Source organism: Pezoporus occidentalis, unplaced genomic scaffold, assembly GCF_034315485.1.
Source record: "Pezoporus occidentalis ecotype Australia unplaced genomic scaffold, CSIRO_AGI_Poc_V1 ctg63, whole genome shotgun sequence".
Taxonomy (NCBI): Eukaryota; Metazoa; Chordata; class Aves; order Psittaciformes; family Psittacidae; genus Pezoporus; species Pezoporus occidentalis.
This window is the reverse complement of record NW_026915977.1, coordinates 3,890,579-3,916,907: the sequence shown is the minus strand read 5'-3', so window position 1 is coordinate 3,916,907 and position 26,329 is coordinate 3,890,579. Positions and strand designations below refer to the sequence as shown.

General features: G+C 54.5%; 1 protein-coding gene across 1 annotated transcript in view; it reads left to right on the top strand.

Annotated features, from left to right (window-relative positions):
* Positions 1-26,329, top strand: part of EFNB1 (ephrin B1) — a 53,346-nt gene that overhangs the window by 9,118 nt on the left and 17,899 nt on the right. The window contains exon 2 of the mRNA XM_062640073.1: positions 20,843-21,120. Coding sequence (XP_062496057.1) covers positions 20,843-21,120 — 278 coding nt within the window. The remainder of the gene's footprint in view (positions 1-20,842; positions 21,121-26,329) is intronic.

The following is a 26,329-nucleotide window of genomic DNA, read 5'->3' as shown; positions in this document are numbered from 1 at the left end:
AGGTGGGGAAGGGCTGTCCCAGTGCTGTCAGAGTGGGGGTGCAGAGCCCCTACCCTGTCACTTGGGGAGACCTGTGGTGCCACATGGTCCCTGCTGCCCGAGCGGGCTGGGGAACCGGGGGCCAGACAAAAGTTTCGGGAAGGTGCTCTGAGGTGCGAAGGGCTGGAGGAAGCTGGAATTTCTTCTTCATCTGTGTTTTGCTTTATATTTGTAGGAGTATTCTTTGGTGGAGAGGAGGGTCCCTTGTGCGGCCATGCCTCCTGGACCCCGAGGCCTCCCCTGTCCCTGTGCCAGCACACCTTTGTGCCCATTGCCAGTGTGGCTGCAGCAGGAGAACTTTTCCATGCTTTCTGTTTCCTCTTGCCTGAGCTACAAGAACTCTTGTTGAGGGTAGAGGATGGAGGAAAGCTGGCCCACAAAGGATGTTGGGGACAACGATGCTGGCTGGGCTTGGTGTTCCCTCACTGTAAGCAATGAGTACAGGGGCTCGGGGGAGGCTGTGCGTGGCTCCCTGCCAAAGGCAGGGACTGGGGCACAGCCCTTGCTGGGTTTGGTGGCTCAGGATGGTACACGATGGTGTGTAGGCCAGCTTGCTATTGCTTTGTGTCTTGGGGAGAGGATGGCACTCTGTGGTAGTGGTGGGGAGCAGCCAGTACCCTCGCAGAGACCAGCTCTGGTGGACCCAAAGGCTGGGATGGGGGGGGGTCCCATGTAAGTCTCTTCCCAGAAGCGGTTTCCTGATCCCAGGGAGGTTTAACACTTGATGTTGCTTTTGATCTCTGCCCTGACTTGGTTAGCGATGGGTGCTGCTTCCCTAATTACCCCCTTCATGTGGGGCTGCGCTGGGTGTTTGTGCTTACCCTGTCTCTCTCTCAAGGAAAAAAAAATACCCTGAAAGGGTGTGTGCGGGGTGGGGGAGCTTTCCCATACCAGGCAGGAATTCTACAGAGCTCTTCATATAGCCCTGGGTGCTCCCACCCACGGCAGGCAGTTTCATGCTCCTTGGCTGGTTTCGTAACATCCAGGAGAGGCACGAAAGGCTTCCTAAACCACCTCCCTTTGCTGCATGTGCAACCTATGGGCTTGGGAAGGCGGGTGGGGGGTACCACCTCTTGGGGTGCCAACTATTCAGTGGGGCTAGGGCTCTGCTGGTTGTGCTGCCTGGCTGGAAGAGCACCAGTGCCTGCCTACAGCATCCCTTGTTGCCTGGGCTTTGCTTCTTTTGTGGTGCAGGGCATGTTGTGCCTGGGCGTGTTGCAGGATGGGTGCAGTGAGTGGCATGGAGGGTGCAGGGAGTCCTGCTGCTGTCGCCAGCCTGAGGATGGGGTGTCTGGAGTGTGGAAGGGCTGCAGGGTCTGCCTAGCTCCTGCTCTCCCAGGCAGGACCCTTTCCTCCTTATTTGTCCTCTTTGAGGATGGGGAGGTGTGGGTTGAGGATGAAGATGTGTGGGTTGAAGGTAGAAGCACATTATCTTGTGGAGCTCCCAGGAGTTCACCCATGCCTGTAAAGCAGTTGGAGTTTTGTGGGACATCAAACTTGCAAGTAAAGCATTAACATGCTGCGGCGCATGGAGCAGAGAAATCTTTGCATTTCTTATCCAATAACATTTCCTCCTTGAGGCACATACAGGTGCCTGTCCCCATGTGCCTGTGACATGGCAGGAGGGACCTTGCCCACCCCGTGCCATCTGCTGGGGAAGCCTCCGCTTCCTACTCTTTGTCGAGGAGCAGAGTGAAAATCCCTTTTCTGGTTTATTAAAGATAGAGATTTGTTGATAGCATGAATCGTTTCCTTGCGCAGGGATGGGGAGCGGGTGACAGATACAAGAGCAGTGGGATAATTGCTTCCAGATGCTGCCTCCCCTCGTCGCTGTGGCCGTGTGTGTTCCAGCGCCTTGCCAGCTCCAGCGAGCTAAACCAGGGAGTCAGCCCAAGAGCTGGGGCTGGCCCGAGCGGTTTCAAGCAGCTCAGACTGCGATGACTCTTGATTGCACCGCATCTTCTGACAGCCGGAACCGTCCTGTGCGGACATGGAAGTGGGTGTGCTCGTGAGCTGTGGCTCTCCGGGTTCTGCCAGCCCCCGAGCTCGGGCCCTACGAGAACTGCCAAGTGCTGCAGGACTGGGGACACAATCCGGAATTGGCAGCGCTGGCTGCATTGTGCACGGCAGGCGGCTCTCCCGGATCCGTGCCGCAGGAGGCTGCCTCCGCTGCGCCCAGCTTCACCGCAGCCCGCGCTGCCGCGGGATGCTTGTGCCGTAAACACCGTGCTGCTTGGCATCTGGGCTTCCTTGCAGAGAGCATCGTTGCTAGCAGTAGTATTAATGATTATTTATTGGCTCTTAATGCCAAATAATGTAAGCATCTGCCTAGCGCAGCGCACATGTTGCTCCTTCAACGTTTGGCGTTGGGTTTTTATGCGCTTTGTGAGTTAGAAGAAGGCAAATGGTGGGTTGTTTTGATAAACTCCCCTGAAGGTATAGATTCTTGAAGGGCTTTGCTGCTGACCTTCTTGTTAATTACTGCTCTGCAGTGCTGGGAGGACCAGCTGAAAGGGAGTAATGAAGCATCGTCATCCGGCGCGCTCAGCCCGGCCAGGGCCCCGCGAGGAAAATGCCTCCTCCCTCCTGCACTGGGATGTGTGTGCCTCTCTCTGCATATTTATCAAGCTTGTTCCTCATGCCTGGTAGATTGGAGCCTCAACTCATAAGACCTACTTTAAGGTTATGGTTCTGACCTTGATTTGCTCCAGCAATGGGTTGTTGATGTAGGTTTTTCCCAAGGTAGCTGCAAGGTAGCTCCCAAGGTAGAGGTAAATCTAGCTGATGGTGAAGGTGCTCGGATGAAAAGGGAGCAGAATGGCTTGCCGGGATGTTGCTTGCTGATGGACATGAGTTTTACTTCCTCACAATTTCCCTTGCTTTTAGCCCCAGACAAAAAGCTTGGTGGGAAGGAGGAAGGAAAATGTGAACGGAGGAGAATTCACTACGCTTGTGATTTCTGTAGTGCTTCTGAAGGTGAGAGTTGAGTCACTTTGCCTGGTACCAGCTCAGCAATTCCACCTCGTCCCCAGAGAGTGTCTGAAGGCACGCAGGGAGAAATAACGCTTGGGGTTAAAAATAGACACTGACAATAGGAAGGGAGGACTGGAAAAGCTCTGTGTCAGGGGAGATGGACAGAGCCCCACGAGAGGCAGCAGCATTGTGCACTGCCAGAGCTGGCTTTAATGGGTTAGACCGGAATTAAATTGCCTTTGCGCTTGCCATAATGTGGAGTGAATTTCACCCTTGGGCTTAGATGTCAACCAGTCAACGCAGGGACTGTGCCTCTGCTCTTCAGGGTCTTGCAAGAGTTTGTTAGCGAGGCTGCAGTGCTGTTGGGGCCAGTGCTGGGGGAAGAAAGCAGCTCATTAAATCTGACTTGTTCGAGGAGGACAGGTGGGACACGGCTTTGGCAGAGGAGAGCCTGGCATGGGGTAGGAATGTTCCAGCTCTCATGGTGGTTTTAGGACTGATCTGGAGAGGGAGGCACTTAAACTCCATCCGCTTCATTGCCAAATGGTTTGTGCAGTTGTGCCCATGCCCAGGGTTGGGCTGTTCCAGTGCCACCAGTAGCTGCCTTGTTGGGAGCAGGATGTTAAGGGTGCTGCTTGGCCAGGGATGGCGGCAGTGCCGATGTCAGGGTGCTGAGTGGTGCGGGGCTGCATTCTGCAACCCTTGCCCAAGGCTTTTGTTAAAGCTCATTAAATCCATCTGTGGTTACCGGAGCCTGACCAGAAAGCCTGGTCTCCAGTGGAGGCTGGGCAGCCCGAGTCCCCATCCCCATGGTGGCGACGTGGCCAGCACCATCCCCCCGGGGCAGCCGCCAAGGAGCAGGCAGGAGGAGATGGGGTCACAGCTCCTGCTGGAGTGGGACCAGGAGCGATTCCGGCTTCTCTCTTAGTTTAAAGCTTTTTTCTTTCTCTCCTGTTTTCTTTTACTCTGGCAGCCCGCTCGGGCCTCTCTGCCGCGCGAGATGCTGTGAGTACAATAGGGCTGTGAGGTGGGGCGGGAGGGTGGAAGGAGATGAAAGGGGAAAAGTAAAATTGAAGCATGTCTGGAAGGGCATTTTGATGTAAATGGGACTTTTTGATAGACTTTGAGAGACACCGGCAGAAAGGGCACTGGCCCCCTTCGGCATGCTGAGCTCCGGCCTCGGCTCTTTCATTTACTCTGGAAAAGGGCATTTTTTTTTACCTCCTGCTGGGTGCACCCATGGTTCCTACTAGTCCTCCTGTCACCATCACCACCGTGCCCTGGTGTGTGTGGAACAGCCCTGTGTGGCTGGCTGAATGAAATCGAACAAGTGAGAGCCCAGTTCAGAATGTGAAAGTAGTGGCTGAACCTCCGGAAAGGGAGATGGCTTCTTGGAACCCGAGTGGGCAAACCATGGGTGGCCAGAAGGGCATGGCTCCATCCCACTGTCCTCCCCTTGGCAGCTCCTGCAAGCCTTTCCCCTCCCCAGGGGGGGAGCGATTGATCCGCTCTTGTCCTTTTGATCCCAGCCCTTGTCCTTGGCACTGTCTCGGCAGCTCTCCTGTGTTCATGGAGATGTGGCCTCACTGTGAGTCATCCTTCCTCTCTGGTGCTTTTTTTATTTTTCCCTTTTCCTTCTCCTAAGAGAGCACTTATTAAAAGGAAGCGGCATATTCATCCAGGAAACAAGAGCACAATAAACACACGGTGTTTATAGTTTAAAAGGCATCTCCGTCGCGGGTGTTGCTGTTGATTTGACAAGCTGGGGGGCAAACGGCAGCTGTGGAGGCATGGAGATGCTCGGGGGTCCCTGGTCCTGATGGGGAGCAATGGGGAGCCCTTGGGGGGGTCATCGGTCTCCTGTCACCTTCCCATGTGCTTGCGTGCTTCTGCTTGGCAGCTGCTGACCCTGCCAAGGCGAGAGGAGGAGAAATGAGGACAGCACTGCTCCCTGGAGAGCAGTCTGACAGGTTGGGGGCCTGGGAGGGGAGAACCGGGAAGGTCGGTTGGAGCTGGCGTCCGCGTCCCCGTGCCGTCGCAGGCGATGGGTAGCCCATAGAGGAGACCTGTCACTTCTCATCTCCGTGTTGTCAGCTGAGCCCGTGGCTGAGCTCGTGTCCTCCCTGCACCTCCCCGCTGCTGTGCTTGCGTTCCCTGGGTTGTTGTCTTGCACGTTGGCAATCTGAAAATTTACTGGTAGTATAAAACCGTCAAAAAAATGAAGTCGGTAAAAATGGCAAGGCAATTGCAGAGAAACTTGTTTCTTCTTCTGACAAACTTGTGAGTCAGTCCTTTAATCTCTAATCTAGCTTTATGGTCATCTTTATTGAAATGCTGGGCTCTGGGAAGAGTTGACATGTATGACCATCATAAACCAGGAGTTATGGGAGCCCAGAATTGCCTTGATGGTCCAAGTGTCTGCAGGAAGCATTTTTAAAATCTGTAATTGGGATTTATTGGCCATTGTGGCTGAAACTGTCAGGAGAAAATAAAATAATCAGCCTGGGACTTCTTTCCCCCTCCACACCCCCCCCCCCCGTTGGCATTTTGCTCCTTCCAGATGTGCTTAAATCATTTTGTGTCTTGCCTATGTGCTTAATGCCTTTCTGACTGGGAGGCTGTGGGTGAGCGAAGAGAATGGTTGGTGCTGGCTGCCTCAGCTCCCATGCCTGGCTCCCTGCGTTCTCCCATCTCTGCACACTCTCCTGGCTCCCTGTCCTCCCCATTCTGGGCAGGTGAACATCTGCTTGGTACACCATGGTGCGTGATGCTCATGGGCATGGCCATGGAGGATGTGGGTATGGGGGACATGGAGCAACATGCATGTCTGGAGGAGGCATCTCAGGTGGCTTCTTGCCTAGAGTATCTCAGTGCTAAGAAGGACACTTGCTTTTTTGAGATTATTTTATTGTTGTTAAAGATGTGCGTAACAGGAAGCTTGTGCTGTGGAAGGGCATCCTCTTTGGGTCAGTCAGGAAAGGGAGCAGAGAAGCTCCTTGTGTGCACTTCTGGGAAATGGAGCCTGCCAGGATCTTTATCACTCAAACTGTCATTTTCCGTGGAGTTAGGACAGTACTGAGACCAGTGCAGGAGGCCAGCACCGCAGCTTGTCTACAAGACAGCTAATCTATGCCAGAGCTGCAGCAAAGCCTGCGCTGCTTCAGGGTGGTGTGGGTGATGCTGAGCTGCCTACCCTCCGCTATGACTGCAGGATCTCGGCATCAGACAAACACCGTGGCCCGTATCTTCCCTTTGTAAAGGAACTTGCAGTTAAATCTCTTTGGTTTTCTTTTTTGGATAAGTTAAACCAACCCCTTCCCCCCACCTTTTTTTTTCCCAGTCTTTGAATCCTTTCTGTGCTTTGCTGTTGTCCTCGTCTAGGCTACGCATGCACTGTATTGCTCTCAGTGGTGCCTGGCATCTAGAGACAAAGATGACCCAGCCCCAAGCTTCTTCCTGGCCCTTCCCTGTTATCTGCTGTTGCCAATTTGCTCTCCACTAACCTGCGACCGCAGTGCAAAACCTGACAGTGCCAGGTCCTGAGTTAGCCTGGAATAGTCTGCTCAGGTTGATAAATACCTCTGGTTCTGTTTAGTTTAACAAATACCTTCTTTAATGGCGAAGCTTTTGTTAAGCTTTCTCATATTATTATCACGCTTAATCATGCAGGGTGACTTCTGAAAGTACTTTTTTTAAATGCCAGTTTTTATCCAGATTTTAAAATTGAAATTCATTTTTTATCCAGAGGCAGGATATAAATGACTCTACTAAAATTAGATTAATCCTAATAAGAATGTCAGTTATCATTTCTGAATACATTTTTTTTATTTTTTTATTTTTTTTTAATTTTACACGCCTCTTTAGCTGTAATTGCCAGTGTAATTTCTTACACAGACGTGGTGTGTCCTCACGGTTGACAGAAATACTTAATGCAATGTCGACACCACGGTAAGTTCCAAATTAGTGCGTCGCAGTCACTGCAAATGTTTTGAACTTTCTCCTTACCAAGTTAGAGAAGGAAAAGCACCTGAAATGCCAAGCAGGATTAAAATGTGCTCATTGGGGTAAAGCTGGATGGTTGGATGAGCCCTTCAGAAGAGCCTTTCATGAGCTGGGACAAGGAGGGAAGGGGAGCTAGGGCCCAGGAAGGTGATTTGGGGTCTGGAGAGTGAGGGCAGGTTGTGGAGTTACGCAGAGTCCCACCTGGGTCCAAAGGGCTACAGGGCAGGACTGGGGCCATTCTGCAGCAGTGCTTCCCTTGGCATTTATTTAAGGCCTGTTAAACAAACCCCCTTTGCTGGTGGATGCTCTGAATCCATCGCTGGCCACGTGTACAAGGTGGGTGTTTGATCTCTGTTTGCTTTCACACCTCCGGTCGCTTCCAGTGCTTTGGGGAGCGGGTGGGAGGTGCGCATGCCACCCAGGCTGCAGCCCTCCGCAAACATCTCCTCAAACATCTGCCCTCTGCAAACATCTGCCTGCATCCCCTCAGTGCCCTGAGCCACCTCTGGCCCTGCGCAGTGAGTGGGGGAGTGCTGGGGGGACAGTGGGGTGTCTGTGCCATGCCTGGAACAATCCCCGTGCACACAGCAGGCGCTTTGCAATAACATTGCAATACAAGGGTTAGCATCAGCCCTTGCTGGCATGGTGGCATCGCTGGGACATGTCCCTGGCCTGGTGGCACTGTGTGCGGTGGGGCAAGCACCGCAGCCAGGAACGCCTGAGCTAGCGGGATTCTGGGGCAAGGCTCTGGGGGGCTGCATCTGGCAGCGAAGCTGGGTGGGAGGAAGTGGTTGGGGGCAGACTCTGGTCTCTCCTGCTGCATCTCGTCAGCTTTCTTCCATGCATGTGGGTGGCAAGTTGGAGGTTTTTGTCCTGGGGGAGGGAGGAGGAGGACTGTGAATGCTCCCCATCCGCAGGCAATTGGAAACTGCTGTGTGCTGGGCCAGGGCTGGAAGCGGGGCGGCAGCCTGGGTGCTCTGCCCTCCTCCTCCTCCTTTTCGTCCTCCTCCCCAATCCCAAGGGCTGGTTTATTTTTAGATCTAAAACCTGAGCTTCCCTTAGTGCTTTGTTAAAGCTCCTGGGGCTTGGGGCATCCCTGGGGAAGGGGCTGGAGAGCAGCCCCAGTTCTGAGACCTCTGGATCTGACAGCGTCTGTGACACCCAAGACAGCAGTGGGCTTTTTGGTTCCTCTCCTCCTGTTCCCTGCGGGAGGCTGTACATTGTGTAAAGTTCAGCTGTATGTGTATCTGGCCTAAAAATAAAAGCAAGTACGAGCCAGATCTCTTTCGGCAGGAGGAGAGGTTTAAACCTGACACTCTTGTGTTGTGCTGGCCTCTCTCCCAGCTCCTCTCTCAGCTGCAGCTGTGCCAACTAGCCCTGGACTGGGTAAACTGGGAGCAGTGGAAGGGCAGGCAGAGGGGAGCACAGGGGATCCCAGTCTCTTACAGTGGTGAAGCCTTTAGGAGAGGCTTTGTCTTTCCTGCAGGCTGCAGATATGGAGAAGATTGGGGCTTTTGTGCCAGAATGAGGGAATGTGAGCAGCACTAGGAAGAGGTTGAAGGGAGAAAGGGGTAGCTTTCTTCCCTGAGTGACATCCAGGAGCATGGCCAAAGGTTAGAGGCTGGATTCGTGCTTTCTCACAGAGCTTGCTCACCAGGTTTTGGAGATCCATTGCAGTCTGTGTGCAGGAGGACAAGGGCGGGGTGAAGGGAGAAATAATCTTTTGAGGTCTTATGACTCATCTTTAGCTTTTTCTCCTAGACCTAAACCAGACCCATCCACCCCGTGGTGTGGGGCTGAAGGTCCTGTCCAGCCAAGTGCGGCGTGAGGATGATAGGGCTGACTCAGAGGTGAGGAATACTGTGCGACCTGGTTGCTGGGGCAGTTAGAGCAGGGCAGCAGTGGACAGCTGTTGGGGTGGTTGTACGCATGCACTTCGTTCTGATGGGGCGGTTAAGAAGGCTTTAATGGGTTCTAAGGCTGGCTGCAGCTGGGCGAGTTCCCGGTAATGACACGAGGGCTGAGGGATGGTGATTTGCAGCTGCCTGGGAAGATGGCAGCTTCCAGACTGAGCCAGGATGACAGAACTCGTTTGGCCACATCTGGGAGCCGGGAGATCAAAGGGCCTGGCACTGAGTCACGGCGGCGCGGCCAGGGGTGACGCTGCTCCCCGGGGACCGCGGGGCTGGCGGAACCCGGGAGACCTGTTGGTGCAGGGCAGGGCATCCCGCAGCCCGGCTGTGGGTAACCATCCGCCGGGATTTCTCCTCTCCCTGCCCAGTTCCTAATGCTGGGATTAATCCTTCAAGCCCACAGCATTGCTTCCCCAGGGCGAGCCTCAGCCCATGCTCACAAGTGAAGGTTGGTGCCATCACCCAGTCCTCAGTGGGCTCTCCAGGGCTCTAGCTCACCCTGGGGGGCTGCTGGGTGCCAGGGAAGTGGCTGAAGCTGGAAGGCCCCCACTGCTGCTGCGCCCTGGGGGATGTGTGGGCTTTAGATTTGTGGAAGTCCTCAGAAAAATGGGTGAGGTTGGTTGATCCTCTCCTTTGCTTTGAAGGCAGCTGTATGGTCATGTGTAGTGTGAAGTGGGGAGCTGAGGGGGTTTGGGGAGCCCTCGTGTACCCCTGAGGATGTAGAAGCAGCAACTTGCAACGTTGTGGTGGCCAGGTTGGGGTGCGGGAGCGTGCCCAGCCACTGACCCATGTGGGGAGGGGGCTGGTCTGGGGTTGTGGAGTGGAGGGTTAGCCAGGGTGTCAGGTACTGGGGTGTAGGGAGGAAGGGACTTCCTCTCGCCCAAGGACTAACCGCAGGCTGTAACTTCATCTCTTGGCTGTTTGCTTTCAGTTCTTCATTTTTCCAACTGAGCTGGAAAAGTGAGAGGTGGGAAGGATGGGGAGGGGGGGGTCTTCATAAAATACTGGGGTTGCTGTCAGGTCTGGTGGGCTGAACCCCCACCCTCATGTCCCCTGCGCTCCCCAAACCCACATGGTGAAGGGCTGCAGTTTTGCCTCCTTTCTGTCCTGGCAGGGGATTAATCTGCATGACAATTAGTGGGGCTTGGCGGGGAGGTCTTGCTCTTGGGTTCCTTGGGCATATTCCTGCCGCTTTCTCTTCCAAGTGGGCGCCCAGCCGCCGCCGCATCCCCTGCCAAAGTAATTCTTTGCTTTGGAACCGGGAGGCGAAATCTCCACTGTCTTGTTTCGGAGGGGTCAGGGAAGGAGTGGGAACCCCGCTGATCCAACCTTGTTCCCTTTTAACCTGCCTCTCCCCCGCTTCCCCTCTCGGCCCCCCGTCCTCCGGATGAGCGGGGCTGCAGCCAGGGCACGAGCATCGAAACCGAATCAAAGCTGAAAAGTACACGAGGCTGAGCGGGGAACCTGATCTGCTTCCGCTGGATCATTTAATACCTGCAGCATCCCGCGCTCAGGCTTTGGGTTTGTGCCGCTCGCTTCTGGTGCCGTCTGGCTTTTGCAGCGCCTGCTGGGGTGCTGGGCTATGCTTTCCCGTTCCCTCGGGGGTTCGGATGGTTTTATGGGGAAGGTTATGGTGGTTGCAGCTGCAACATCCAGCTGCCAACCTCTGGACAGGCAGCTGTGCTGGGGAGCAGCAGTGCAGGCAGGCAGAAGGTGAGCGCTCGCTGCCTGCGCCTCGGCTCCGCCGCTGCTGCCCGCGCCTCATTGTCTCACTTCTCTCTCCATTCCTATGCCAATTAAAGAGCCGTGTTGCCATTCATGGCCCTTATGGTTTTGTTCAGTTGTCTGTCAGCTCTTGTCAAGCCCTGTCCCCTTCCCCTCCCCCGTTTTCAAAAACAAAACCCCTGACAAACCCCCCTTTGAATCCCCTCTTACCTCACTCCCAGCGTGGGGCCCCATTGACGGGAGATGCCGGCGGCGGCGGCGGGGAGACCGCTCCCCACGCCGCCTTTGTGGGCTGCCGGCAGCCCCCCCCCCGGACCCCGGCCTCCCTGCTTCTTGCCAGCATTAATTAGATAACTCGGTCCGTCTTTATTTCTCCGAGGGGAGGTGCGGGGCGATATTACTTGAGGGAGAGAATATGGCTTTTTTTCATCTCCCTCTTTATGGTTTGGCCGAGCCCTTGGTTCCATCGCTGGCGGAGCCGCTTATTGTGCTGGAAAATAATGACTTTGCAGGGGTGTAGGGGGGCGGGGGGTGAGCCCAGGGGACCCCCACTGCTCCTTATTGAACCCAGATGGGGTCTGCACCCCATGAGTTGGTGCCGGCAGGAGCTGGGGGTCCCCAGGGCCAAATGCCACCGGCTGTGGAGAGTGCTGCAGGTGGCAGCAGCAGCCTGCGCCAGGGCTCTGGCCCCAATTAAATCTGCTTCAAACTCCCTCAATTACCAGCATTTTTCCTTTTGTAACTCCCCCTCACGGGCTTTGGGTTAATATGGTTTGTTTACATGGTTTGGGTGCAGCATCCGAACGCACGGGCTGCTGCGCAGAGGTGGGAAGATGGAACAGCACATGGCTGCTCACATCAGCGCTCAGCTTCTGTGAGGCCTGGGAGCCTTCCTTCTCTTCCCCTTTCTCCTCAGAGCACTGGGGGGGTGGGGGTCAGCAGCCATCCTCTTATGTGGTAGACAGGCATGGGGAGGCATCCTGGCCGAGCCCAGGAGGGGACAAAAGAAAACATCCACCTTTTGGCAGGTGCTGTCACCCACCTTTGGCAGCGCTCATCCCCAGTGCGGAGGTGATCTGGGGGTACCCAGTTGTCCCCCACTACCTATGTGCGCCTTCTCCAGCCACAGGGCAGGCAGTGTGCACCCAGGCAGGGTGCTGGAGGTAACTAAAGCCTTGAGACCCCCATCCCGATTGAGTGGATGTATTGACAGCAAGCAGGGGGCACGCAGCAGCGTGACGACTGGGCCAGGAACCCCACTCCGGTGATCCCGGCACGGCAGGCCCTGTACTGGTGGCTTCTGTGGTGGCTCTGCTATCACTGGTGCGTGCTTTAGCCTCTGCGGGACAAAGCCCAAAGCCACCCAACCTCTGCTGAGTGTTTGTGGGCAGCTGATAGGCCATAGTTGGGATGGGACAGGAGGAGATGTGGTTGGAAATGTGGTCTCTGCCATGGGAGGGGACAGCAGAGCTCTCTCCCTACCTGGCTGGGTGCTTTGGTAGCCACCTGAGCACTGTGGGTCTCCAGTGCCTGTCCTTGGGGCTGGTAGGGGGGAGACTGGGGCTTGGATGCTCTCTGACAGCGTGTACCTTTTGCCATGCTGTAATTAGAGGATGGCTCAAAGAGAAAGCCCTTCCCGCAGCCCTGCTCTGAGTCACCGGGGCCGGCCCTGGCTGCTGGCGGCTGTGGGGATGGGGATGTCACTGCTGTGGTGGCAGCCGCTGGCCATGGACACCAAGGTGTGACCAGCACCCATGCCTGCTTTCCTGAAGCATGGCTGCCAGCCTGATCCCTGCAGCACCCTCATGGGCTGGAGCCCTCCTGTGCTCGATGTCATCTTGGTTGGTGATAACCGTGGTGTAACCGCTGCTGGAACTGGTCCTAAAGCCCCTGGGAGCAGAGTGGGCTCCTGAGCTCAGCCGCTGGTGCAGAGGGCAGAGGAGACCTGTCGGGATTGTTCTTTCCCCCCAGTGACCTGCTAGCTGTCCCGCATCTGGACTCGCGCTGCCTTGGCATCTGGTGCAGGGATGATACAAGCAAAACCCCTACAGAGGGACTGTGTTGTTGCTGCTTGGTGGGTGGCTTTTTTGGCTGAAGAGCACCTCTAGTAATGGAAACCATTGCTGGGTGGTGAAGTGGGTGGAGTTCTGAGTCAGCCGTTGCCCAGTGTTGTTCTGGATTCCTTCTCCCACGGGAGAATGGAGAAGGGGAGACCAGACCCTTCTGCAGGCTGGTTTGCAGTTGTAACCTGGGTCCTCCTGCTGGCTTCCCGTTGCAGAAAGACACTGCAATTGTGTGGGTTTGTGATGGAATAGGTTCCATCTGGTCTTTCTCCATTTTCCTAAGCACAATTGGCCTGTCCCCTTTACGTTCTGTAAGGGTTTGGTCTTCAGGATTACAACAGTGGCTGTGCAACTTCTGAACAAAGCTCGAGGAGCCATGGTGGGGTCTCTCCTGCTTCCCACCTGGGATGGGCAGCTCTGCATGGAGTAGACGATATTATCTCTTGGCCTTTAGTGGTTGAAGCTTTAGGGAGAAATACAGCATGAAGCATTGAGTGTGAGGCTTATGGTTACTGAGCCTCTATGCAAAGTATTGAGTGGCCTTCTGGCACTGCCAAAGCCACCGGCTTCCCTATGGAGGGAGGCTGGGAGCTAAGCCAGGGCTGGCGCTTTAGCATGGACTCTCCTGTGCTGCCTCAAGCATCTCACCTCTTTCTGGGCAGAGGGAAGGGTATTTTAGTTTCAGTTCCCCTTTACAGTTGGGTGTTTCCTTGCCTTCTGCTTAATTTGAACCCTGGCTTGACCATGACCTGGAGTTGATCATGGTGCAGAGCTTATTGGGGTGCCTGCACGAGCGCTGCACTGGCTTGAGCATCTTTTAGCTTCATCTCAGAAAATGGCATCCTTGGCACCTGAGGGTGTGTGTGTGTCAGTTTTGGGTGGGTGAGTACTTTTACCAGCCTGTGACAAACCTTACAGCTGGCATTAAAGCAACAAAGGGGTTTTGGGGCTCAGTGGCGTTAGAAAATGGCATCCCAGTGCTGGGGGGGGCCAGGGTGCGGGTTGCCATGGCAACCCGTTTATGCCTCACTGATGCGTCGTGTAAATCCGTTTGGAAACGAGAAGGGTCTTTTGTCTTTGGGAGGGTTGAATGGGCCTCATTAAACCCAAGATGTGGAAAAAGGGCCTTAGAGTGTGTCTGGGAGGGGGACGGGACAGTGTGGCCGCAGGGGCTCAGCAGAGGCAATTCCCCCTCCCCAGGGACAGGGGGATGACGAAGAGCTGGGAGAGGCTGGAAGGTGCCATTGTGAATAGCTGAAAAATATCTCTTTGAGCAGTGGAGGCCAAAGGGCTGAAGGAGATAAGAGGCTTCTTTTTTTTCAGAAAGAGTTACCTGAAATTGCCAGGTTCTGTGCTCCCCACCTCGGCTCCGAAAGGATGCAGCCGAAATAGAAGAGGTCTGCAGAAGGGCAGTGAAAATAATTATACGTAGATTAGCAGGGGAAAAAAAAGATCGAAGGCTCTTTTTAAAGGAGACTAATAATAGCAGAGCACATAAAAGAAGTGGGATCTGAAAGTGTAGGGATTTGCGTGCTCCTATTTACCCTCCTTTGTGGTGATGAGTAACTCAACTGAACAAGCGAGAAGGCGACAGATACAGATGGGAGGCAGAGGAGAGCAGGGAACCTTTTTATTCAAGTTGTAATTAACTTCCTTCCATGGGATATCTTTGTTCCCAAGAATTTAACGGGAGGTGAAAAAGGGTTGTGTGCTTCCAGGTGCTGTCACTGCTCCGGGTGCTCTGGAAAAGGGCTGTGGATGCTGCTGGTGTACTGGGATGAGGTGGGCCCTTTGGTTAAGTGTGTAATTCATTCCTGTATTAGTTGTCCCTGGCTCTGGAGAGGTGAAGTGAGTTGGGTGGTGGGCTGCAGTGTCTGGCAGGGCTGGCTGGGGACCCCCACAGATGTATCCAGTCCTCCCCCATGCCTGTGAAATGGGATGTCTGGTGCTCTTGGCTCAAGCTTTCAAGGGACCATGCCATTGTCCCTGTCCTATGATGCTGTTTGGCTTCAGCCACGGAGCTGTGAAGGTACAGCCCAAGTAAGGGCCCAGTATTTGCTGCCAACCCCTTGATGTCTCTTGCTTGGTGAAAATATGGGTTTGGCAAATGCTAGGGTGTCACTGGAGGAGCTCTGGAGTGACTGTGAGCTCTGGAGGGACCCTCGGATGGCTGGAGTGTGACCTGGCTCTGTGGCATCAGGGGTCTGGAGGACTCCTCCATGGACAGGACTGATTTCTTCTAACTAATGGCCAAGCGTTCTGGGTAGAGAGGGTCCCCTGTGCCTGGGTAGCTGCTGTAGAATAGTGCTGCTGTGTCCCAGAAAAGGGAAAAGAATGAGGCAGGGAGATGCAGGCATTTAATTTTGTGTGTGGCTGGGCATGGGCAAAGCTCTCACAGGTTTCAGAGGTGTTTTTCAGGAGTACGCACACAGTTTAGACATGAAGTTTTTGGCTTTTCTACTGGGTCTCTTCAGCTTGCAGAGCTGCTGGCTGTTTTCCCATCCCTTTTCTAAGGTGGTTCCCAGCTGTCAGGAGCTGCGCTGGCTCATGGAAGCTGTGGTCTTGCTGGTGGGACCTGTGTGCTCTGTTGGTATGGAGAGCTGCGCCAGTGTGGTCTTCAGCTGCGCAGGCACCAGGAAGATGCAGGTCCCCTGCATATTAGAAAATGCCATATGGACCTTGGTTATTGCTGCCCTCCACTTGCAGTGCCTCGCTCTGCCGGGCATTATCAGCCATCCTGCAGCCTTCACTGCCAGAAGTAAATGTTCTCCTTGGAAGATACAGCTATTTTTGGATTTCTTTGAAGAAAACAGCATTTAGCATATGTCATCTTGTATGTATGTCAGCATTAATGCTTTAGAGCATCTCCTCTGAAGAGGAGACTGTTGTTAAATGTTGTTCTGTTTTCTGTTTCTGCAAAGCCTGAAACAAGGTGAGGTGCATCATGTTTCTTGGATGTGGGGAAAGTGGTGCTGCCCCGAAGATTTGGTAGTTCATGTGATGCAAGGAGGGCCTGTGCTTGGGGGAGAGGTTGTTGGAAAGTGCGTCAGCTCATTTTTTTTTTAAAGTCATATTTTCAAGCATTTTACCAGTCATTTTCTCGCCGAGGAAGAGCTGAAGGTCTCTAGCTTGTTTGTAAAGGTGCTGGATGCTGTATCTGCAGGACACTTGTGTTTGCAGCTATTACTGTGAACATGTTAGCATTGTCCATGTTTAACTGTGACCCAGTCTGCTAGCCCATGCATGCCCACGTGGAGAAGAGGAGCCTGCTTGGTGTGTGTGTGTGTGTGTGTGTGTGTGGAGGAGAGAGGTATCATGCCCAGCAGGAGTTCTGAGCTTGCTCTGACTCAACCTGCATGGTTTTCCTTCTTACCTCATGTTCCTGGGCTTGTTGAGCCTCTACCAGCGGTGGGATGGAGCAGGTCATCGTTGTGTGATGTGCTGGCTTGCAGGAACCCTGGTGCTGCAGCCAGTGTCCTTTGAGGCAGCCCAGGAAGCCATGGGCTTGTGATCTGGCTGGCACAGGGGGGTTGCTGGGAGCCCTGCCACCCTTCCACGTGGCTGCTCCTCAGAGCCAAGGTGTGAGTGTCTCGGCTGCTGGTAGAAGGGCAGCATCTCTCTGCCTGTGGTTCCCTGTTGTTCTCAGTGTGCAGAGCTGTTGGGTGGGTCTGTGCCTGGCCGTTGAACCAAAGGACAGACCGAAGGACTGGATTGAGCTGAAGGAGCAGTTGGCACTGTGGGGCTGGTCGGTACTCACCTAGGGAATGTGCTGGTGCCATGGTGTGGTTTCATCTCCTGCCTAGGCGCAGCACCAGGACACCAGGCTGCAATCCCTCCCTGGACCCTAAGCAGCCCCGTTGCGTGTTTCAAGGGATTATCATCTCTTACTGCCTCATTCCAATTCCTCTCCCCCAAACCAGCCCTGAGATGACAGGGTGGCCGCCTCTGACACTGGATACTGGCTGAGCCCATGGCCCTTCCAGCAGGTCCCATATGTAGGCCCTGGGTCATTCCATCAGGTCCCACTGGTGCTTTTTAGATCCGTGATGGGAGACCAACCCTCCGAGCTGGTGAGCTGCCTGGTCCGCAGGGGTTGAGGGACCCTGCCAGCGGCCCCCCAACTCGGGGCAGGGGAGCGGCTGTTCTTTAATCCCATCTCTGCTCCGGCATCCCGGCATCCCGCTGCCAACAGAGCTCCCCTTGTTTACCCAACTCGGAGGAATCGGTTTACAAGGCTCACAAATACCCTTTTCACCTTTCCCATCAGAAAACACCTCCCGAAACAATGAGGAAATTGGATGCTGCCACCTGATCGCTCCCAGGGAACCTGCGGGGCCGGGAGCTGGGGACCGGGATGTGGCGATCGGGATGCCTGGCTGCGATGGGATGCTCTTCAGCAACCTGCACAGCTCTGCGGGTGGGCAGCCACAGGTGCCACCCAAAAATCACCTTGAGGGGTTTTAATTAATGAAGTTGCCCATAATGGAGCAGAGGCCAGTGTCCCCCCAACAGCACTGTTTGCTCAAATGAATGCTGTTTGCAGCAAGGGCAAAAATATAGTGTTTTTTAAACTTTAATAGGTTGTAGTTAGTCTTTTCCGCCACCTTTGCCACTAGGAGAAAGAATGCTGAGATGTTATCTGTGAGCTTGCTAATGGCAGTAGCACCAAGGCTAAATAAATAAAACTGGAGCCACCATCCTCCTCCCAAGTGGAGGCACAGGTAGAAGCGGGTGCTGTGTGCAGTTGGGATGCTGAGTGCCTGCTCGTGGCCTTCCACAGCTAGGCTCCAGCACACACTGTGCACGATCAGCCTCAAAAGCACTTGGTCAGACTAGTTTTAGCATTAAGGTTGAGTTGAATTACGATTTTTCTTTGTTTCCCTCCCTGCTTTAAAACAGGGAAATCAAAACTGTAGCGTATGGAGGATAGAGCAGATTCTCCCCGCAGAATGACAGCGCGTGCTCTGAGGCCATGATGAGTTTCACTCTTAATTTAAAAGGAGATCTATTCATTCTTCCCGGTTAAGATAAAACTGAAGATGTGTCCTTGTAAAGACAAGTCAAGAGTGATTCTTTTTTGCCTTCAACAATCCTTCTGGAGTAATATTTCTCATACCCAGAACTTGTCTGCTGTTCTTGTGATAAATGTTGCTTTGCGCCTTTTGTATTTTAAAGTATAATTTTGTGGAGGCCTGTCGCGTGATGGGAACTGGTGTCTGTCTTCTGTAGGATGGTCATCACAAGCTGTTGCTTGCAACAAAGCGGGGGGGGGGGGGGGGAAGAAATCTGGATGTGTGGTTGTGGTGAGGAGCTCAAAGAACACTGAGAGGGGTTTGAATGCGTGCTCTTCAGGGGCTTATTTCCACCACTTGTGCTGCCCGGACTCTCTTCATCTTCAGGGAAGAGAGGGAGGACACTAAGGGGGAAACAGAGGAGAAGAAATCGGGGAAATAAGAGGGCAAAGGGTACAGAGTGTGTGTGCGGGCAGGAATGTGGTTGGCAAGGAGCAGCAGCTGGAGGGAGCACCCCCATAAGCCCCGTGCAGCACTGCATGTGGGGAAGGGCTGCTGCTTTGGCTGGTAGCTCAGTCTTGCTTGATGTTCGTGTAGGAGATCTGGAAAACGTTCCTGGGCTAATTCCCAGGCAGAAGCTGTGTGCTTCTGAAGCTGAAACCAAGCGTTCCTAGAAGAAATTAATCTTGTCATTTTACCCTTGAAACAAATAAAACAAACAGAGGCCTCCTCTGTGAATTCTCTAAGAGGAAGAGAAGTGCCAGCAGGATGTGGTGCTGGGATGTTCTCAGCTCCCTTGATTGCTTTATGGCCTCTCCTCTCATTAAAAATCAGCTTGACCCGATCCCAGACGGCCGTGCCGGCAGCACAGGCTGGTGTCACATGGACCGGTTGGTTTGCTGGTGTTGGCCAAGGCTTTGGCCAAGGAGATGTGATAAGTCCTTCTGGTATGAAGATGGGGGACAGATAGGAGCCTTCTCCTCCTGCTCCGGCGTTGCAAGACATCTGCTTGGCTTGTTTGTGGCTTCCTGTTTGGCATCTTCTGGGCAGGAGGGAGCTGGCAGGGGCTGGAGGAGGGAATTTGAGTCACTTGGGAGTTCTGTGCCAGAAAGCCTCTGACTCAGGCCAACCGTGGAGAAACGAGTGTGGGATCCAGCTGCCTCTCGGGGTGGGAACCCATGAGCGAGCGTGCAAGTGTTCACTTGCGCTGCATGTCTGCGGCCCGGCACGGGGTGGGGAGGCTGAGCAAGGGAAGGGAGGGGCAGGGGCTCCTTTGCATCTCCTGCTGCTCGGCTCCTGGGATTGCGTCAGGAATTGTGGGTGGGGGAAGCCTTTATCGCTCCCTCCCAAGGTTTGGAAGCGGTGCGCTGGCCGGGGGCCAGCTGACCTACTTGGTAGCGCTCAGGCAAAGCGTGGCTCACCTGCCGGCAGTGCCGGGGATGGAGCCGTGGTGCAGCATCCCACCTGCACGGGCCCTGTGTGGATTACGTTTCCTGTTCTTCCATGAGGCTGCTGCATCCCTTCTTCCAGCAGTCATGACTTTAACACAACTTACTTGCTTCCCACAAGGTTGCATGGCAAAGGCACAGCCACTGCCATGGTGGTGCTGGGGTTGGGATGATCCCACAGTGATGCTTTGGGTACCGCAGGGAGGATGGGGCAGACAACCCTCTGGAATTCAGCTCCCGTGTTCAGAGCAGCGTCGGTGAAGGGGACTGTTCCCCTGTCCCTGTGCCTTGCCTCCTCTCCTGGGGCTGGATGAGGGTGACCTGGTGAGCTGGCAGAAAGGTGCAGTTGATGTCTGTCTCTGTCCTGGCCATCCCGCCCTCCCCCTGCTAGAGCTGGCACCGAGCTCCGGAGCCCTTGCCAAGGGCATCGGGTTGTGCGTGGGCCCCAGCTCCGCCTGCTGCCTCCCAGCCCCATGGGTCGGCATGCGGATCTGCTGCGGCTCGGGCAGCCAGAGGCCTGGAGTCTGGGCTGCTCAGGCAATGGTTTCAGCTCTGTGGCTTCTTGCAAAGACTTGTACCAGAGCCACAGAGCAGGTTGGTCTTGTGTGTCTGATCTTCCTTCTGTGGTGCCTGGAGCCCCAGCCGGCGCAGCTTGATGGAGGGAGAAGGTGTCCTTGTCCCCCCATCTGACTGAAGGGGTGGGATGGGGCAGGGACCCAGCTGCGTCAGAGTGGGAAGGGAAAGCTGCCGACGTGCAGCCTGCTGAGGCACACGCTTCAGTTTTTGCTGTGCCCAAATTATGTGAGGGAGTTGCAGCGGAGATAACTTTGCAGGAGCATCCATTCCCACCTTATCTTCCATCAAGAATGCGTTATGTTGCCTACATCAAAGTAGATGATCTGCTGCTTCCCTCCTTGTTTCCCTAATACTCTACTTCACACTGAAAAAAAAATTATTCAGATTATTACCCCACAATAATGAAATCTGAATGCTAATTATCAGCATATTGCCTTCCTTCCCTTCGCAATGCCCTGCCTTCCAGCCCCAAATAGCTTTCCTCCCTCCTTGCTCCTCTCCATCCGGTCCTCCCACGCTCCTGGGCACGCCGTTGAGCCTGGCTTGGTAGAAGTTGTCCTGCAGGATGCTTCCCTCCCTTCCATTTAAGGACAGGAATTCCTCAGGGAGCTGGGGCGTGGAAGGGATCCCTCCCTGCGCCCCATTGTCAGGGCTTCTCCCCATGCCTAATTATTGCCTGTCCCTGCAGGAAGCTCCTTGCCTGGCCGTCGGGCAGAGCCGTGGCGTCTCCAGGCTGCCCGCTCTGCAGCCCTTTGTGGGAAGGCTCCATTCCCTTCTGGGTGCCAGGCTTGTGTCTGGGAAGGGTGCTCACCCTCATCATGGCAGGAGAGATGTGGAGTGGGGCTGAACCAATTGAGCCCATGGTTTTCTCGATGGGAGCCTTGCACTGGCTCCTTGCATGTGCAGAGGTGGTGAAGGAAGAAGGGAGCTTTATTTTGGTGTCAAAAGCCATTTTGCAGAGGGAAAACAGCAGTTTAAGCATGAAAGAAATGGTGCGAAAGCAGGGCTGTGCACGGGGTGGAACGGGCTGGTGTGACCACTGTGGCCTGTGCTAGAGCATGTGGCTAACCTCTTGCCCTCCTCTCTTCCAGGTTCATGACTGGGAAGGGGCTGGTCATCTACCCAGAGATTGGGGATAAACTGGACATTATCTGCCCCAAGGCGGAGCCGTCCAAGCCTTACGAGTACTACAAGTTGTACCTGGTGAAGAAGGACCAGGCAGATGCCTGCAGCACCGTCATGGACCCCAACGTGCTGGTGACGTGCAACCGGCCGGAGCAGGAGATCCGCTTCACCATCAAGTTTCAGGAGTTCAGCCCCAACTACATGGGCCTGGAATTCAAGCGGCAGCAGGATTACTTCATCACATGTGAGTCGCTCTCCTCTTCCTCGCCGCCGACCCTGGCTCGGGGGGGCTGCAGGGGTCTGGAGAGTGTCGCCAGGCGCTTGTTCGCGACTTGGCTGGTGCAGAGAGCTGACACGCATGGAAAATATTTCCAGCTGGATGGGAGAAGGGGTTGGAATGTGGCACTGACCGAACAGAACGGGTCATCGGCCCCTGTCTGGCTGCTCTGCTGTGTCCCTGGCCGTGCCCGCAGCCAGGAGCATGTCCCCCTGCCAGGTCAGTCCTGGCAAGGAGGGGCAACGTGTGTCTGGAGCACCGTCAAACCTGGAGCCTGTTGTCATCTTTGCTGGAGGTGTTGCAGGGCATTTCTTATAGGGCTTTGCCTTGGGGCTGGGGAGCTCCTGGTGCTGCACTTGGGATCAGGAGAAATGGTGAGCAAGGAGATGCCCACCCTCCTCACTGGTCCTGGCTCTGAGAGCAGCCCGGCAAGTGGGAAGCTGCCACCCAGTGCTTTCTGTGGTCTAAATGGCTGTAAAATTCTGCATCCTGGTGTCATCCTCTTGTTTTCTTGGTGCAACACATCTTTATGGAGGGGTGAGAGAAGAAGGGCTGAATTTTCTTGGAGACCGTGGTCCATGAGTGCGGGGGGATGTATCTGCGTGTGCTGGCTCTGTGTGGACAGAGTGTGGACTCTGGGCAGCTTGGGCATCCCTTGGCCCCCAGTCTGGCAGCGCTGGCCTCACTTTTCCCTGTTTGTCTTCTGCTCAAGCTCACTGTTACCCCTGTGAACCTGCAGTACAGCAGCCTGCAAAGGGCACGGTGGCTCATCTCTGCCCTCGCTATCACATGCCGCAGGCTCACTGGTGAGCAGCCCAGTGCAGAGGTCACATCCCGCATGGGAAGCAAGCACTGAGCCGTGGGAGCTGGTGCTTCTCAGTCAGTAAACAGTGTATTTTTAGCCTGAAATCCCTGCTCTCAGAGGAGGTGGTGAGGGTGTTAGCAGGCAGCTGGGGCAGGAGGTGCTCTGCCATAGTGTGATGACACAGTGATGCTGCCAGCCTGGATTTCCCCACCAAGCCCTCCCTGGGGCTGCCTGTAGTTTGGGGTATACCTGGTGCACTGAAAGTGCCAGGGCAGTGCTGAGCCCACCCTTGGTGGTGAATTTTGCTTAGTGCTACCTAACACATCGCTGAGCACAGGGTGGTGACGAAGGGGCTCTGGGCACCACATGGCTATAGGAGGGGTGAGGACCTGGCACAAGAACCGGCTCAGCCTGCTCTGCATGGCCATGGTGCCGGCAGAGACCGCGGGCTGCACTGGATTGAGTCACGCCTTGGCAGGGCCGGTCTCTCCCAAGAGCTGCCATCTCTTGGTCACCTTCATTGTCAGGATTTGGGGCCATCTGCCTGGTGTCACTAAGGGGGCACAGGTGGGGTCACCAAATTTGGGGGTGCAGGGAACCCTGGCTGCAAGCCCAGGTGCCCTGGGGATGGGATTGGGATGCCAAAAGCCCCAGCACAGCTCCCCAGCAGACTCTCATCTCCTGTACCGTGAGTAACCATGGCTGGCACCAGCCTGACAGCTCTGGAACCCCAGAAGGTCAGCCCTTCTGCTGTCCCTCAGCTGAGGCAAGGCTTGATTCAATGGCAAGCCTTCCCTGCGGTGGGCAGAGAGTGGGGAGAGGGGCTAAAAGCACAGCCGTGAATCTGCCTTTTGTGTGTCAGGCAAACATCTTCAAGCACTTGGTCAGCAGCTTCTCCATGCTCGGGGGTCAAGTTCAAGCAGTGCCACGGTCATTGTGCTCATGAGGGCTGAAAGCGGGATCCCACATCACGCCCCTTCGGTAGATCCCGTGAGACCCACAGGCTGCAAAGAGCCCCCATAGTCAAATACATTCCCCAGAACAAGCTCAGGAGCCTAACGAAGCACCGGGGAGGAGGAACGTGGGGTCCCTCGTCTTGCAATGCAAGTCTGTCAGGAAAGTGCAGGCAAAGGGATTTACCAGGTTCTGAATTGCACAAGTTTTAAGGAGCTGCTTTGCATTTCACACGAAAGCTCTTGCTTAAGTTAAATCAACCTCCCGTAGCTTTCGGTGGCATTTTCACAAGCGACCGACGGCGTGCTGCCGAGTACAAACGCAGCTCCCCAAGGGCCCCCATGGCTTTGAGCCATTGCCAGCTCCCCTCCAACGCTGCCAGCACACCTGGGTCACTATTGCTCCGGCTCGCTGCAGCTCCGACGGGATGCTCAGCTGGGATTTTGCAAGCTGCACCGTGCCAGCTTTGCCAGCAGAGGTTTCGCCAAAGCTTTTAAACTCGTTGCATGTTTGCCTAATCTTTTTTTACATGATTTTGCTACCAGTGATGGGAATCTTCTCTCATATCTAGAAGTCTTCCCTCTATTTGTAATAGAATCCTGCTTTCTTCCCAGGGCAGGGAGAACTCCCAAGAGACTACCATAAAATCCTATTTATCCTCTTGTTTCCCAGTCCCAGTCTCCAGTTGCAGCATCTCGGAGCCTGTATAGGGCCGGAACAGGGATGCAGGGAGTGGGGTGCACAGAACATCCCTGTGGGGTGCCCCTCTCTCCTCAGGGAGCTGGCAGTGGCCTCTGCCCCCTCCTTGGACCGTTTCTGACTTTAATTTCTCTTGACTCCTCTGCACTTTGATGCGAGCCCCCTCGGCGCTGGGAGCGAGCGGCTGCTGCCAGCTGAACTTTGGCCCCTGGGTGGGCTGAGGATGCTCCTGTGATCTGGCCGTACCCCTCTGCCGAGCAGCCCCAGGAGCTCTTTCTGCCGAGAAAGAAAATAGCCGAAAAAACAAAGTCAAAAGTCTCCTGAGCAGACCACCCACGTGTTGTCTTTTTTTTTTTCCTTCCCCCCCCCCCCCCCTTTTTTTTTTCCATTCCCCCCCCCCCTCCCCTCCCTTTCCCCAAGCTTTGCCTTGACACACAAAAGGGTTTTTTCTTCCTTTTCATTTGCCGGCAGCCCTAAGCTGGGGAAGCGATGCTGCAGTGGACGGGAGCAGGGCAGCAGCGGGACGTGTGCTGCTTGGCCCCTGCTTTCCCCAAGCAGGGAAAACCTCCCTGCTGGAGCCAGGGGCTTCCCGGGGTCCCTCCCCATTCAGAGCTGCTCCTTGCTCCCGCCTTGGATATGCCAAGCCTTGTTTAAGGCCACTTTTATCACAGAGGGACATGGCCCCAGCCTTTGGCTTAGCAATGAAAAAGGCTTTTGAAAGCAAACGTAACCTCTCCCCGTCCTCTGCAGTTTCGTGCTGAGCCCCTCTGCCACTTAAAAGCATCTTTTTCCTCGGGGCTGGGCAGGGGAAGGTGATGCTTCTTCCTAAGCTGCTTCATAAAAAACAAGATGTGGCAGCTCCTGCTGCAGGTCTGTGCTGGAGATGGAGGCTTGCTTGGTGGAGGATGTGAGGCTGCAGCAGGACATGGGGCATCAGGACCCTTGGCCCATGAAGAAGCTGGGAATTTGGGAATTAGGTGTTTTGCTCCATGGGTTCAGGGCAGCTCTTCGTTTCTGCTGTCCTCAGTCTCCTGTGGCTGCCTCCCTGCCTGCCTTTGGTGCCTGGTGGGGGTCTCCTGCCTCCTCCCTGCAGAACCATTGTACACTATGGACAGAAGCATGTAGTGGTGGCTGTACTGTGGGAGGTGGTAAAATGCAATCCATCAGGAATTAATTCTTTTTACCCCAAAAGGAAGTACTCTTTTGGGGTTCCTTGGCCAAGCACATGGGTAAGGCTACTGGAAAGGTTGACAGGGACTCCAGGGTAGCTTGTACTTGCAGACCTCAGTGCAGATGTGATTGGTGCTGCTATTCCCTTGGGCTGGCAGCAGGGTGTGGGTCATTCATACGATCCTCATAGAGACAGAAGGTGCTTCTGGCTCATTAGCAGATGTGTGGCTATTCCTCCCTTCATCCTTGCAGAGCTGGTAGAGAAGCTGAATGCTACGGAATGGCCAAAATGGAAGGGAAGAATGTGTCTGAGTGCTTACAAATAGTCCATCCAGTTGTATTTGGGGCTAGCAGGAGTTACAGGAAGATGAAAACTGATGGCTGTTTTGTGACAGTGCTGTTCTAGATGTGGGTGGGGGTCCTGCTTTGTGCCTGCAGGTCACCTACCCCAGGCTTGAGAGCCTGACCGTGTTGATATTTATTCTCAGCCTTGGTTTTTACCCATTTAGATGATTTTCTCTGCTTCCTTGGCTGTCTGTGTCCCACTCAAGTAGGCTTTCCCCCCTCTCTCCCTGGTGTCTGCACTCCTGGGATGCTCATGGGTGACTCCAACCCCACCAGGGCTTAGCCAGCCATGCAGGTTTGGCTCTTTCCACCTCCCTCCCAATTCACTCCAGCTCTTAATTGCATTTGCTGCTACTCTTTGAACTTGCTCCAGTTTTCCTATCTCTGGTAATGAGGTGCCTAGATAGAGATGCATTAATCCTGGTGTCCTGGCAGCTGAGTGGCGTGAGGAGAAGCTCCCGGCGCAGCTCCCCAGCATTGCCACACAGGAGCTCTGGATGTGGCCCCATGTGCCGTGGCTGCTGCCAATGCCACAGGCAGGGAGCTACTGGGGTGACGTGTTTTTCAGCTGAGCACTGGCTTCATCCTTGGACATGATTCTCCAGTTCATTCTCCATTGGTGTTTGGGGGCAGTCCTGGCAGCCCTTTCTGTGTTGGATGGGGTGTGGGAGAGCAAAGACCTCCAAGCAAAGCCTTTGGGTGCTCTCCAGGCAGCTGTTTGCAGATGTGATGGGCAGCACCTTGGCCAGCCAGTGCTGCTGTATTTTTCCAGGGTGTTGTCTCTTCCCCATCCCTCTGCCGAGTGCCTGGGCACAGCCATAGGATTACACCTCTCTTGGGAGCCTCTTTAAGGCAAGCAGACCTTGTTCGATGAAAATGCTGAAGTAAAAGCAAGGCCCCGGTAGATGTTTGCCCCATAAATCTGATACATTTGCTGTTTATTGTTAGTCTTTAAGCCCTTCAATCCATTTTTGATGTAATAATGTTCATAATCCAATCTAACGCTTTTTGGCAGCCGGATTCAGTGAGACCAGATATATTATCCTGAGTGTTTCTTTAAACCCCTTGTCTTGCATTTCTGTTTTTAGATGCAATTAGACTTAACCTGGCAAGAATTATCTGTTGTAAACCATTGGATGTGTGCTTCGTCCCTGGGCCTTTCCTACATCAGCATTTTTCTATAGCTTGCACTTCATCATGGAG